The sequence below is a fragment of the Podarcis liolepis genome (assembly GCF_965112155.1).
Source record: "Podarcis liolepis genome assembly, chromosome: Z".
Classification (NCBI taxonomy): domain Eukaryota; kingdom Metazoa; phylum Chordata; class Lepidosauria; order Squamata; family Lacertidae; genus Podarcis; species Podarcis liolepis.
The window spans coordinates 17896386-17911640 of NC_139570.1; the positions used below are offsets into that span (position 1 = coordinate 17896386).

General features: G+C 47.1%; 1 protein-coding gene across 3 annotated transcripts in view; it reads right to left on the reverse strand.

Moving 5' to 3' along the window:
- The window catches only part of BTK (Bruton tyrosine kinase), a 39847-nt gene that overhangs the window by 15679 nt on the left and 8913 nt on the right, over window positions 1-15255 (reverse strand). For all 3 annotated transcript variants that reach the window (XM_083484738.1, XM_083484737.1, XM_083484736.1), the window contains 6 exons: window positions 12565-12771; window positions 10417-10515; window positions 8958-9017; window positions 6840-6921; window positions 4185-4313; window positions 1315-1382 (listed from right to left, as the gene is read on the reverse strand). In XM_083484738.1, the coding sequence (XP_083340864.1) occupies window positions 1315-1382; window positions 4185-4313; window positions 6840-6921; window positions 8958-9017; window positions 10417-10515; window positions 12565-12705 (579 nt within the window). In that variant the 5' untranslated portion in view covers window positions 12706-12771. The remainder of the gene's footprint in view (window positions 1-1314; window positions 1383-4184; window positions 4314-6839; window positions 6922-8957; window positions 9018-10416; window positions 10516-12564; window positions 12772-15255) is intronic.

Consider the following 15255-nt stretch of genomic DNA (forward strand, 5'->3'; position numbering starts at 1 on the left):
AGGTGGAAGGAACGTGTGAAACACACAAACAGAGATGTTGCTGGACTACAACTCCCATCACCCTTGGCTATTGGCCGTTCTGCCTGTGGTTGATGGGAGTTGGGAGTTCAACAGCACTACGCTGCCTACCCCTAATACAGTGGTGGAGAACCTTTCTGGCGGGCCAACTCTGATAGGTGGGCATAACAACCAAGTAGAGGATTGGCAAAGCCTTGTTTTTCCACTCCCTATCAGGTGGTGGGGAGGAAGAAAAAAAGCCTGCAATGTGTAAGCATGGCTGCAAGCAGGAGGAAACCCTCTTGCCTGCAAAAAAAGAGAGCTGCTTGCTTTAATACAGTGGTGCCTCGCAAGACAAAAACAATCCGTTCTGTGATTCTCTTTGTCTAGCGGTTTTTTCGTCTTGCGAAGCAAGCCCATTGAAGGATTAGCGGATTAGCGCTATTAGCGGCTTTTAGCGGCTTATCTGCTGATCGGATCAGCTGATAAGCGGCTTAGCGGCTTAGAAAAGGGGGGGAACCAGCAGGAACTCGCAAGACATTGTCATCTTGCAAAGCAAGCCCATAGGAAATTCGTTTTGCGAAGCACCTCCAAAACGGAAAACTCTTTCGTCTAGCGAGTTTTCCGTCTTGCGAGGCATTCGTCTTGCGGGGCACCACTGTAGTAATGATGATGATGATAACAACAACAACAACAATAATAATAAATGTACCCCACCCATCTGGTTAGGTTGTCCCAGCCACTCTGGGTGACTTCCAACACATACAAAAACATTAATAACAAAAAAATAATACTACAAAAACACAATAAAACATTAAACATTAGAAACTTCCCTGTCTTGGGCTGCTTTCAGATGTCTTCTAAAGGTTGTATAGTTACTTATCTCCTTGAAATCAGATGGGAAGGCATTCCACAGGGTGGGTGCCACTACCAAGAAGGCCCCGCTACCTGGTCCTTTGCTTTGGCTGGGTATGTCTGTTCTCAGTAGGATTTAACTCGCGCCCCCTCCCACCTTGCCGTACTGGTCAGCTGATGAGTGGCTGAAGGAAAAGCGAAATCCTGCTGCTTTGGGTATGTGCAAACAGGTATGTGCAACCAAGGCAGAAATAAATCCCACCCTCCTGCCCATCAGATGATGTCACAAGTGATAAAAAGTTAGTGTGGTTTGAGGGAAATGGCTTCATGGGCCAAAATAGGCCAGTTGGAAGGCTAGGATTGGTCCATGGGCTGAAGGTTCCTCACCCCTGCCCTAATCCTGTCTCTGCCCCAAGGTGCAACCCACCCACCACAAAAACTGCAAATCCTGGCTGCTCATACCTTGTTCTCCTCTGGAGTTGGTGGTAGAGGCTTGTCAGGCTTGAGAAGACAACGGCCGCTTCTGAAACCTTCAATTAGAGGAAAGCAGGGCATTTTAAGTGCATCTCCAGTAGGAATAGAGAGAAAAATTCTTCATCACGCACCCAAAACCACATATTTTACAGTTAAAATGCGTATAAAATGTGTATTTTATGTAAAACTGCCTTGGTTGCACTGGTCAATGATCTCTGGCAGCTAGTGGCTGCCGAGACCATATAACACCGGTCCTGAAAGACCTACATTGGCTCCCAGTACGTTTCCGAGCACAATTCAAAGTGCTGGTGCTGACCTTTAAAGCCCTAAATGGCCTCAGCCCAGTATACCTGAAGGAGCATCTCCATCCCCATCGTTCTGCCCAGACACTGAGGTCCAGCGCCGAAGGCCTTCTGGTGGTTCCCTCACTGTGAGAAGTGAAGTTACAGGGAACCAGGCAGAGGGCCTTCTCGGTAGTGGTGCCCGCCCTGTGGGACGCGCTCCCATCAGTTGTCAAGGAAATAAACAACTATCTGACTTTTAGAAGACATCTGAAGGGAAGTTCAGGGAAGTTTTTAATGTCTGATGTTTTATTGCTATTATTATTATTATTATTATTATTATTATTATTATTATTATTATTGTTAATTCTGATGAGAGCCACCCAGAGTGGCTAGGGAAACCCAGTCAGATGGGCAGAGTATAAATTATAAATTGATGATGATGATGAATAAAGTGCACTGAAAAAGCCCTGAAAAATAGCATTTGTAGGAGGGGGGATGCAGACAATAATGCTTATAGAAAGAGTACAATTTAAATAATAATTTTTCATGCACTATTTCCAAAAATCAGCATGAAATAGGATGGAATGGAACTATAAAAGAGTGCCGGCGAAAATAAGACAGGACAGACTGAGGATGTTCTGTCTGCCCCAAAGATGGGGAATCTTTTCAGTCTGGCAGGCCATATATTTATTTCCCCACCCCATGAACCAACTCAATCATCTGATGCTTGGAGACTGGTAGGTGGGCAGTCCAATCAGCTGATTGACATGTGGCGTGGTTTAGGAGAAAAGGCTTCACAGTCTAAATTGCACCTCCTGGTGGGCTGAGACTGAACTGCAGGCTGGAGGTCCTCAACCCCTGGCAAATCCCTATTCACAAGTGAAGAGTGCCTTCCTCAAACTCGCACACGGCACTCTTTGAAAGTAGTGAACTACTATAGCAGGGCAGGGGAGAGCACTCAAGCTGAAAGGGCTACGAGGCCTTGTTTTGTTAGGGAGGTTGCTCTTGAGAGCAAGTGAGAAAAGTCCTCTACTGACAACTGCCACCAGCCTGAGCTGAACAGCCTTCCTGGTCTCCAAATGTTCTGAAGCAACCAGCTGGGGCTTATGGGAGTTGTGGCCCAAACATCTGGAAGGAGAAGGCTGGAATAGGTTTAGAGGCTAATCAGGCAAAGTGGACAAGGAAGGAAGTTTTCTATGCTCATATCACATACCAGAGGTGATTCAGAGGTAACACACCTCTGATTACTAGAGACTATGTTGTTACTATCATTGTTGTTCATCATCACCGTCGTCGCCAACGTCATGCCACAAGCAAGGCATGATGGGCGGCAACAAATTCCTGCTAGCTCAGCAGTGAAGCATCTGCCTGCAGAAGAACTCAAGTTCAACCCTCAGGCTGGTGGCTGCTTTAAGATTTAGACCTCAGGAGAGCCTTGGTGAATCAGGCCAAAGGTCCACCTAGTCCAGCACTCCACTCTCACAGCAGCCCATCAAGTAGGGCTGGGAAAGACTACTGCCGAAACCCTGTCAGCTGCTGCCAGTCAGTGCGGACTGCACTGAGGTAGATGGAGCAATAGGCAACTTCCTATGCTACCGTCTACTCCACTCGGTATCTGTTGGAAGCTAGGTGGATCTTTGGTCAAATGACCCAGAACTCTTCTGTTATTACATTTGATTATCTGTTTTCAGGAATGCTTTAGACCCCCACCAGATGATTAGGAGCACATGCACTTCTAGCCAGCTTTCTGGTTCTACGCCCTGAAAGTAGGCCAAATATGCCAAACTAGACATGACAAAACAGGCATATGTACGGTATCTTAAATATGTGTCTGCCTGAAATATACTTAGAGTCGAGAGTGGATTTCATGCTCTTTATTCAGCTCCTAGTGATGAGGAGGAATAAAAGTCCCCTCAAAGTATCTGCTTTATATACATTATTTACACAATGGGCTGCACGTGATTGGCTAATTCCGGAACTCTCCTGTAGGCCAATCAGGTTGTGGATTCACTTCCATCTGGAGCCGGATTGGGTGGCTCCTGCAGACCATTCATACTGCTGCATTGTTCTAGGACCAATCAGACTGCTGCATTTTGGATCCTATTGTTCTAGGACCAATCAGACTGCTGCATTTTGGATCCTATTGTTCTAGGACCAATCAGACTGCTGCATTTTGGATCCTATTGTTCTAGGACCAATCAGACTGCTGCATTTTGGATCCTATTGTTCTAGGACCAATCAGACTGCTGCATTTTGGATCCTATTCAACTCAGTATATAACACTGCCCCAGTCACAAATAAAGCAGAGGTGAGGTGGAGGTTTCTATCATTTCAATCAGGACTGGAGAACCTGTGCCTGCCCTCCCCCCCCCAAAAAAAAAACAAGGTTGTGGACTCCAGCTCCCATCAGCCCCAGCCAGAATGGTTAGTGGTCAGGAATGAGGGGGGTTGTAGTACAAATATCTGGAGTGCAACAGGTTCCTCCTCCTGGCTTTAAGCAAAGATTAAGTGTACTAACATATACAAACCACAAGGAAAGATAAGCTTAAAAAAAAAGCCGAAGTGAATTCTTACTTCTACTCTTGCCTCCCAGAATCTGGCAGCCCATGGCCATTTTAGCTGTCTGGGAGCAGCAGAGGTATTGTCCGTCAGTCCAGAAGCAGGGATGATATTTTTGCACCAGGTTGGCGTTGTAGCAGATCACTGCAGCAGGAAGGAAGGGTTACTATAGTTTCTGATCTTGTTTGAGTAAACAGTTTCAGAAAACGAAACAAAAAACCTGGATATTGAAACTTGGTTTGAAGTTGGTTCAATATCTTGGCTTTCTCCAGAGCTGCTAGCCATAGTTTCCCAATTCGGATTAAACAGGAAACAACTGTCAACGAAAACTTCCTGGCTTGTTTGACAGCTTAGGTGAAGGAGGAAGTGAAGGGCTTGCATGTGTGGGCAAAAAAAAGGGGGTACATTCACATCACGCTTTAGTAAATCGATATATGATGATTCAAATGCGGCCAATCACGTTAAACAGAAGCAAGCAATGTTAATCTCCTCAAATGGTCCATTTGCTTAATCTTGGCCTGAAGAGGAAGAGTCTTATGGCATATTAAAAACATGCACCCATCCCTGGCACGGCCTGATACTCATCGCCAATCCCCACCACTCACCTCTCTGCCCCTTTGTAAGATTATTTTGGGGGGCATCAGGATAGTGCTGGGTGAGTCCTAGAGGGAATTTTTGTCAGGGCATTCTCAATCTTTGTGCCAACCCTGGTCAAAGCTTTACCACCTACCTAACCTATAAAGGGGACTCGGGTGGTCTGTGGGTTAAACCACAGAGCCTAGGACTTGCCGATCAGAAGGTCGGCAGTTCGAATCCCCGAGACGGGGTGAGCTCCCGTTGCTCGGTACCTGCTCCTGCCAACCTAGCAGTTCAAAAGCACGTCAAGGTGCAAGTAGATAAATAGGTACTGCTCAAGCGGGAAGGTAAACGGCATTTCCGTGCGCTACTCTGGTTCGCCAGAAGTGGCTTAGTAATGCTGGCCACGTGACCCGGAAGCCGTACGCCAGCTCCCTCGGCCAATAAAGCGAGGTGAGCGCCGCAACCTCAGAGTCAGTCATGACTGGACCTAATGGTCAGGGGTTCTCGGTAGTGGTGCCCACTCTGTGGAACACCCTCCCATCAGATGTCAAAGAAACAAACAACTATTAGACTTTTAGAAGACACCCAAAGGCAGCCTTGTTTAGGGAAGCTTTTAATACTGGATGAATCATCGTATTTTAATATTCTGCTGGAAACCGCCCAGAGTGGCTGGGGAAACCCAGCCAGATGGGTGGGGTATAAATAATATATTATTATTATTATTATTATTATTATTATTATTATTATTATTAGTTGTGGCCTTACTGTGTAAAAAGCTTGACATGTTGATATATATCAGGTGAGACAAATTTTTAAAAGGTAAGACTGCCAGGGTTGTTGGAGAAAGGAATCTATTGTTTTTTGCGTTATAAGGGCACTCCAGAACAAGGAACCTGTGTGAACCTTAGTTAAATAAGATTATTGGAAGGAAGCATGTAATGACTTTACTTGTAATCAGGTTGTCATCCATGCAAAAAGCAATTTCTCCCCAGGCTACTGCTCCTCTAGATCAGTGTTTCCCAAACGTTTTTGGGCAACGGCACACCTGTTTACCGGAAAAAAATCTCGCGGCACACCACCATTAAAGCCCCGCCCCCGTGACGTCATTCGGGGAGCCGGCGGCCCGGGCCTGAGCTGGAAGGAGAGGCGGTGCTTTTCGGCACAAGGCAATCGGCCTGGAATTGTTTCCCGCGCGCTGCGAAAGGGAACAGCTGCGGTCGCGCGAACCCTCCGGCGCTGGGAGGGGAAAGGGCGGAGTCGCAGAGCACCAGCTGGCCGAGCGGTTGCGCGCAGCGTTGCGCTTTTGGAGAGCGTGCGGCTGCTGCTAGGGGATCCGGGGACGTGAGCAGGCCTGGCCCGACCCGGGTTGAAGGAGGACAAGCCGGCAGCGCGCCAAGTGAGTTCGGTTGCGCGCGACGGCCCCCGCTCCCCCCACCCCCGCCGGATCCTCGCCGCCGCCGCCTCTCGCCCGCCTCCCTCCCACGGCACACCAGCCGATGTCTCACGGCACAGTAGTGTGCCGCGGAACACCGGTTGGGAAACACTGCTCTAGATGACCTGTTTATTAAACATTCATCCAGATTTGCTTCCACATAGCATATACAGAGGTTAGACTATGTCTGGTCTATATAGCGAAGGGTTTCCCAAACTTGTGTCTCCAGCTGTTTTCGGACTACAACTTCCATCATCCCTAGCTAGCAGGACCAGTGGTCAGGGATGATGGGAATTGTAGTCCAGAAACAGCTTGAAACCCTGTTACAGGTCACTCATTCTGATTTGTCTGCAGGGAAGTTATACAACAGTAAGCATTCATCTGGAATTCATCCTGATTTGCTTACAGGGCATTTATATGCCTTCTTGTTAATATTCATTCTTCTCACACTTTTCAGGGTGCTTCGCCATCACTTTCCTAAGAGCAAAAAGTCAGCTGTGTGTGTCTGCTTTTAAGTGGCTTTGTTGCAAAAGGGCAGCAGATTGCTTTAATTCATTTCAAGTGTGCAAATCTAATTTTCCACCTGAATCCTTCCTGCAAAATATTGTTCCTATTTAAAATATCTAGATTTTAACTACTAGAGAGAGAGAGAGACTTACCATTTTTCAGCTGGTGAATCCAGCGGCTCCTCAACTCCTCTGTTGGAGAGAAGACATAGAGGGGTCCTTCATCATACACCACCTAGTGAGACAGAGTCAGAGCAGCACAGATGAGAGCCACAAACACATTGTACACAGACAATAGTGTCATATCAAGATGGGCGTCTGAGGCAGATGTCCAAGAGACCAATAAGGGCAGGAGATTCTTAAATGTACCATGGCTGGTTTACTGCTTATTGAAAGAAGGGATGGGAGAAAGAAATAGGATTTTATTTGAACGTAAAGAGAAATGATGTGATTCATGCTTGGTAAACCAATAGGATAACTGAAACGCAATTGTCCTTTGAAAGTTGCCTCCTTCCGAAATTTTTGATGGAGTTATCCAACCAAACAATGCATACAAAAAAAGCATTCATAAGGGGAAAGTACACACAAAATCCATACTGTCATGAAAATAAGATACAAAAATGCATTTTTGCGCGCGCACACAAAAAAGTATTTTAATCAAAATTTCAGTCAAAAATGTATCTTAGGAGGAATTCTCACTGAAAATATTCGAAAGGATTTTTTAAAATGCAAATTGCCGTGGCAACATGGAGAATTGGATTTAAAACCAGGTAAATGAGAAACAGAGAAACCGAAACTGACAGTACTGGACTACAAAGACCAATGGTCTGAAAGTCTGTATGCACACACCACACATTTAAAGCATTTGACTCCCCCCCCCCACAAAAAAATAAATAAATCCTAAGGATTGTGGTTTACCCCTTACAGAACTAGTTCCCCAAACCCTTGGCAAACTATAGTTCCCAGGACTCTTGGGCTGTGTTCTTTAAATATATGGTGTGTGTGCAGTTTTAGCCAGGGGAAGAGGAGCATAAGACAATGACGTTTAGGCTTCAGGGTCCCAATTCCTGGGGGGCCCCCAGAAGTGACTTTGGTCCACATTGCTTAAATTTTTTTGGTCCACTAGACCCAATTTGAGCGGCATGACTCAACCTATTCATTTTTTGTTGTACAGTCATACCTTGGGTTAAATATGCTTCGAGTTGAGCGCATTCGAGTTGCACTCCTCAGCAACCCAGAAGTAACGGAGCGTGTTACTTCCGGGTTTCGCCGCATGAGCATGCGCAGACGCTCATAATGATGTCACGCGCATGCGCAGAAGTGGCAAAAAGCGACGCGTGCGTGAGCAGACACGCCGTCGCTAGTTACGTTTACCTTTAGATGCGAACGGGGCTCCAGAACGGATCCCGTTCGCATCTAGAGGTACCACTGTATATATTTCAACATTCTTAAGCTTGACCATCAGTAGCACAGATGTTGTACAGGTGTGGTGATCTGTCGTGGAACAACCCCACTGAAGAAGATAACAGCAGTTATCCAGACCTCGCTGCTGGTTGTGAAGGAGCGCCTTGCGACAGTTCAACATTCAGGGCCCCAGAAATGTAGGTCCGTCACTGTAAGACTATTAAGTCCAGAGTAAAGTAAAAGTAAAGGGACCCCTGACCATTAGGTCCAGTCATGGCCGACTCTGGGGTTGCGGCGCTCATCTCGCTTTATTGGCCGAGGGAGCCGGCATACAGTTTCCGGGTCATGTGGCCAGCATGACAAAGCCACTTCTGGCGAACCAGAGCAGCGTACGGAAATGCCGTTTACCTTCCCGCCAGAGCGGTACCTATTTATCTACTTGTACTTTGACGTGCTTTCGAACTACTAGGTTGGCAGGAGCAGGGACCGAGCAACGGGAGCTCACCCTGTCGCGGGGATTCAAACCGCCGACCTTCTGATTGGCAAGTCCTAGGCTCAGTGGTTTAACCCACAGCACCACCCGCGTCCCTTAAGTCCAGAGTAGCCCTGTTTAAAGGCATTTTGAGCTGAAACCATCCTGCCAACAAATTCTGTTGCTTTTTTCTTTTATAAATGTACCTGATAATGTTTTAGCTGTACCTGTGGCTTGACCATGGGGCAGGATGGTGGAGGACTAAAGCAACAGATTCTGGGAGTCATTAAGGGCAACAAAGTAAGAGACAAGGCAGGTACAGACACATTCTCTTGAGTCTGGAACATGTGAACCAACTGTCTATGATGGGGTGGCTAACAGGAAAAACAGCTCACCTGGAAAGGATAGGGGAACCTCTCTATGATGTCTGTCTCGCTTAGATCTTCTCCTTTTCTCTGTGTGATTGTGAAATAGATGGGAGATTAGTACATTAGAAATGTTTCCCCTACACACCAAAACTCACGTCCAGGAAACTGTGGGCAGGTGAAAGTGGGTGTTGCTTAAATTTTAAGGTCTCAAATATAGAAAATAAATATTCATAAATGCACACATATCTAAATATATGAACCATGTGTCTTAAATAGTACAGGAGAACAATCCTAAAGCCATTTTAACTCTCCCAATGACCTCAAATACTCCTCTGCAGCAAGGGAGGCAAATGGGGAAAGCCTTCCCATTGTCTTTTCGCTTGCAAATCCTGCCTTAAGGGCACATTTGTGTATGAATAGGGTGAGCCTGTGGCCTGGATTCAGGAACTAAAGTATCAACCATCACAAAAGAATGGCCAGGCTGCCCAGGTAATGCAGTCAGTGACCATTATCAGCTATCCTAGCAAACAGGATTTCTGCTGTAGACCGCCTCAGCTGCTGTAGACTACCTCCTTCTGTGATGTATGCCTGATGTTTTAGGGGGGGTGGTCTGCGTGTGGTGAGTGGGGACCCTGTTGCAACAGTTCCTTGAATAAAGATCAGGTTTACTAGCTGCTTTGCTTCTCAATATACTCTGGTTGGCCTCTGTTATTTTTCCTACCGATAGGGAACCCACTTAAGGACTCTATATGGGCTCTGGAATACCCCATAAAGGAAAAGGAGCAGGTATTTTTTTCTTATAACAGGGGGCAAAGCAACAAATATATATTTTACCTTTGTAAAGTAAGCTAGCTTCTCCACACACCTTCCAATCTCTGCCCTCCATTCACACAATCAAGAGGAATTATCAGAGTCCAAGGATGCATTCCGTTCAGGGCCAGGGAGGGAATCAGGGGAGTGTTCCAATTGGCCCCTATACCTGAGGTTCCTCATGCAGGTCTAACACTGAAGGGCCGTGAGAAGGATCTTTCCCAGTCCTACCTGGAGACTCCAGGGGTCAAACCTGGGACCTTCTGCATGCAAAGCAGATGCTCTGCTCACTCAGCTATGCTCCTACACTGAACCTCACAAGCAGCTAGTACCACTGATACATTTGGAACTCCAGGACTTCGCCCTGACAGCCCCCAGACCCATGAAAGACTCCTTCAAGGGGAATCCCAAAATGCAGGTATCTGTGTTGGTCCATTATTCTGTGGCCTCCCTTGTGGGTATGGATCTGGACCCTCCACTGACCACAAGGAGACATGTCACAGCTGGTTTAGGGCACTGTCCCTGGATGGCAATTTGATGTAACTGTGGAGCACTGAAAAACAATGTGGCATTCCCCCCCAAAGGGAATGCATGTATATGTTTAGCAGGAGAATCTTGTGGCTGCTGAGAGAAGGAACATCCTGTCTGAAATGAAGGCACATTAGTGTTTCATTACCGGGATTCGCCGTTCTGGTGGAGGATTGTTCTCTGGAGCCACAGTCTCCACACAGGTGATCTTCTCAATGTCCACAGAGCCTTTCTTACTTCCTCGGCGCTGCAAAGGAGAAAACAGGAATGCTTTAAAACAGTCCAGCTTTGAGCCAGCACTACTTGCACAGCTAGTGGCTTAGGCTGGGTCTAGACACACACAAAAAAAGTTTCAGGAAAATGCATTGTAAAGCTTTCTTTGAGAAATCACCTACAGGTGGTACCTAACACCAAGAAAACTAGCGCTAATACACCCAGGAACCTCACCAAATGCTGGAGAGGGTGCACCTCCACAGGCACATACCTCCACATGTGGTGGGAGTGCCCCAAAATCCAACTATTCTGGACAACAGCCATACGAGAAATATGTAAAATAACTAAGCAAGTATTAGAAATCACCCCAGAATTGGCCCTACTAAACATCTTCCAAGACAATAATGCCCATTTACACCACAAAGAACTCATAACCCACCTACTTTCAGCAGCCAGAAACACCATAACCAGACCCTGGAGAGACCTGTCAGGAGTAAGCATGGACCAATGGTACCAAATAGTATGGGAAACAGCCTTACTAGAAAAATTAACCAATAAACTGAAACTGACACGGGGACAAACAGAAGAAGACGCCTTTCCCCCGGTATGGCTCCCCTTTATCACATACACAGCCCAACAAGACAATGTTAATAATCCACCAACAACATACAAATCAATACGGCTAACCTGATCCAAAACACCCACCCACCCCACTCACACATGAAAACAAAGATCACCACAGCCAATAACAAACAAACAACCACACCCTAGGCCTAGGCCAACCCCAACCTCTCTCACCACCAAAAGAACACAAGTGAACAGCAGAGAACCTGCACAAGCAACGCTGACACCAAACCCCACATATATTAAGTAAAATAGAAACATTGCCACCCGACCCCACCCATCTTCCCCCCCTCTCCCCCTTTTCTTCCTAATGTCTCAACAAATGAAACTGATTTGTAAAAATGTTACATGGAAAAAATATGAGAGAGACGCATTACACATACTTCTGTAAATCAAGAAAATCTTTAATAAAAATACATTAAAAAATAATAATAATAATGAGAAATCACAATGCCAAGGATTGAACTCCACAGCACCATGTGGTGTCACAGTGTTATAACACATTTAAAATGCTTTTTTTCTTTTTAACTAATGTAGCTGAGTCCCTAGGATCAAAACATGAGTCCTTCTGTATCCATCAAAAGAATCACACCCACATACCATACATTATAGCACTATTATGCCACTTTAACAAGACATGGCTTCCCCCAAAGGATCCTGGGGACTGTAGTCTGTTAAAGACACTGAGGGTTGTTAAGAGACCTTACCCCCCACCCCCCCAATCAAGCTACAATCCCGGGGATCCTTAACAAGCCAAGGTTCCCAGGGCTGTCAAAATGGTTTAAGAGCACTTTGCATGTAACCGTGTGGATGTGACACTACTCACCCAGTTCAACGGGCCTTAGATCGCAATGTAAACCCCACAGCTGTGTTTGCTGCACAGACAAAAACCGCCTTCCTGATGTAGATCTCCTTTGCAAGATCAAGGTGTTTTGTGTGTCTTCAGAGAGTTAGTGTGGGCACCCCACCACATTGTTCTTGAATTCTTAACATCCCTGATCATTATCTGGGACTGAGAGAAATCAGAGTCCAACAACAGGCTCCCCATACCTAGTTGAGCATGTCAGACTGGGACAGTAGAACTCCAGCTTCAAATCCCCACTCAGCCACAAAGTTCACTAGGTGATCATGGGCCATTCACCATCCCTCAGCATAACCCATGCACATTACCCAAGGCTGGTCCCTTGGGCACCTGAGACAGAAAATCCTACACATACATTTCCCTGTCCCTGTCAGTAAAAATACAGTAACAATAAATTAAATAACTAAACACTTGCTGCCCTTTCATGGCATCTACAATCAGCAGCTTTAGGGTGGCTAAGTTGCTGCATCTTTAGTGACAACTTCCTGCTGGAAGTCCCTCTTTAATGCAACTATTAAAGGCGCAAAAGCCATGTACTCTTTTGCACCTAGCTACCTCACTTCTATCACAGCCAGCTGTCTCTTCTCTGTCACTCACCCCACGCTCAAAGTCGTACTCATAGTAGGAAAGCTTGCTCTCAGTCAGCAGGAAGAGCCGTTTCTTGAAGTTGAGAGGGGATGTCTTCTTCTTCTGCTGAGAGCGTTTTAGAAAGATGCCCTCCAGGATAACATTCGACATGGCTCACGTCGCCTTCTCCTCCTCCTCCTCCTCCTCCCCTTCCACGGTGGATCTGCTGGACTTCCGCTAATCAACAAAAAGGGACAGCTGCAATCATCATCATAATACAGACTAGGAAGGAAGCCCTGATTAACAGACTTCTGTGTAAACATGCTTATATTCCACTATTAATGACCCAAAGCTAACTAATTCTCTTTCTTATTAAATCAAAATACATTCAGGGTGCACAAAATGTATTCAAGATGCACAAACCCAGACCATCTTCAGAAGTCCTTCTCTGGTTGCCCCAGCCAAGTGAGATACTAGGAAAAGGGCTTTTTCAGTGGTGGCCCCCTGACGGTGGAATGTTCTCCCTACAAGGTTGCTGGGTGCCTTTTTGGGATCATTTCAGTGCCATGTAAACAAAGGAACTTAGGAACTTAGGAAGTGGCCTTATACCAAGACACGCCATTGGTCCACCTAGCTCAGTATTGTCTATACTAGGGTTACCAGACATCCCCGGTTCCTGGGGACAGTCCCCGGATTTGCAAATCTGTCCCTGGAATGTCCCCAGGTTTGCAAATCTGTCCCCGGGAAATGTGGCAGCGGCAGCCTCAGCAGCCCAGAGCCAGCCTGGTAGCGCAGTTGGCTCTGGCTGGCTGTGGGCTGTTGATTGCCACTGCCGCCACCACTGCCAAAGGGGAACCGGGGACATCCGGCAGTACAGATCTCCTGCTCCCTTCCACCTTTGTTTTGATTGATGGGGAGGCTTGGGAGTTGCGGGTGGGCAGCCGCTGCCTAGGAGGGGTGCAAGGCGCATGGTTTCTCTGCCGGGCAAGGTGCAAAGCCCTTCTTTCGCACCCTGTGAAACATAAATGCAGCGGTTTTTTAAAAACTGGGCAAGGGCCGCCCGCCTGCCCATGGCTCCCAAGACTCCCCTGATCTCCTGCCCCCTTCCCCCTTTGTTCTGACAGATTGGGGGAGGCTTGGAAGCCGCAGGTGGGCAGCCATTGCCCAGTTTTTTTAAAAACTCTGCACGTTTATGTTTCACAGGGTGAGAAAGAAGGGCTTTGCACCTTTATACAATATGCATGTGTGCTTGGGCCCAGGGTCTTCTGACTTACCATCCCCGCTGCTGACTCCCTGTTGCTACTCAGCTTCAAAAAAAAAGGGGGGGTCTACGGATTAATTGAAAAAAATCTGGTAACCATAGTCTATACTGACTGTCAGCAGCCCTCCAGGATTTCAAACATGGTTCTCTCCAAGCCCTAAATGAAGATGCCATGAACATGAGACAGTCTGCCAGCAAGACAGATGTTCTGCTATTAAGCTACAGTCATTCCTTGTCAGCTTTGATGGACAGCAGCTTGACAGGGTCTCTTTTAACGGAAGATGCCAAGGGCTGAACAGGGGTGTCTTTTGCATCCAAAAAGGATCCTCTCCCCCAATATATGCCACAGGGTTCAATTTTTCCATGATGCAGAATTTTGATATTCAAAATAATAGGTGTTAATAACTTCCATGATCTCTTTTGCCATGTGTGCAATCGATGCTGAGAGCTGACTTTGGGTTCTGACATTCTCTGTAAGATTATGAAAAGTTCCGTCATGTTCTGGTGTTCCTAAAAATATGCCTGGCCAAAGTTGCCATGGGAGCTACTCCCATGTGCAGTTGGAGATGGATCCAATTCCATGCAACAGAGGACACCAGCTGCTTGGAAGTAGCCCTTCACGCATCATGGCTTCACTTGTGCCTCTACCGCCGTTTGCGCCAGCCTCTGAATCATGGGACTCCTACCTCGCTCGGTTCGATTGCTACCTCCAAGCCAACAAGCTGACAGCAGTATCAAATGAACGGAAGCAGGGCCTATTCCTCAGCCTCTGTGGGCCTGAGGTGTTTGAGACGGCCCGAGCATTGGTTGCGCCTGAAGCAGTCCAGGCAACACCATGGGACACGATCCAAGAGAAGCTCCACAACCACTACGCGCCAAAGCCGTCCAAGATTGCTGTCCGCCATGTGTTTTACCACCGGAACCAGGCAGAGGGGAAGTCAATCAGCAACTACGCCACTGCCCTCGGACAGGCTGCAATGCACTGCGAGTTCCGAGACTTAGATGATGCCCTGATGGATCGAATCGTCTGCGGGGTCTGGGACATCCATCTGCAACGGCGTCTACTCACCAAGCCAGACCTCACGCTACAGAAAGCCATTGAGGAGGCTGTGGCCTCAGAAGCTGCTGAGATCCGCAAGTCCCGCAGCCTGCGTCTTGCTAGGAAGCCAGTTCCAGTGCATCATGAAGAGGCCAGCAATGATGAGGCATCCTCCAGTGAAGACGATGACGTGCACCAGACAAAGCGGGAGCGCAGGAAGTTCCAAAAGAAGTCCAAGGGCCAACTGGAATGTGCTGGCTGCGGAGGCAACCATTCCCGTGCCAAGTGTCGATTCAGAGACACCATCTGTAGGAAGTGTTCCAGAAGGGCTACATCGCTAAGGTCTGCCGATCGGCTCTGTCTGACACCCCCCTTCACCAACTCGCAAGTCCAAGTCTTCACTCCAGTCTGCCAAGGAAAG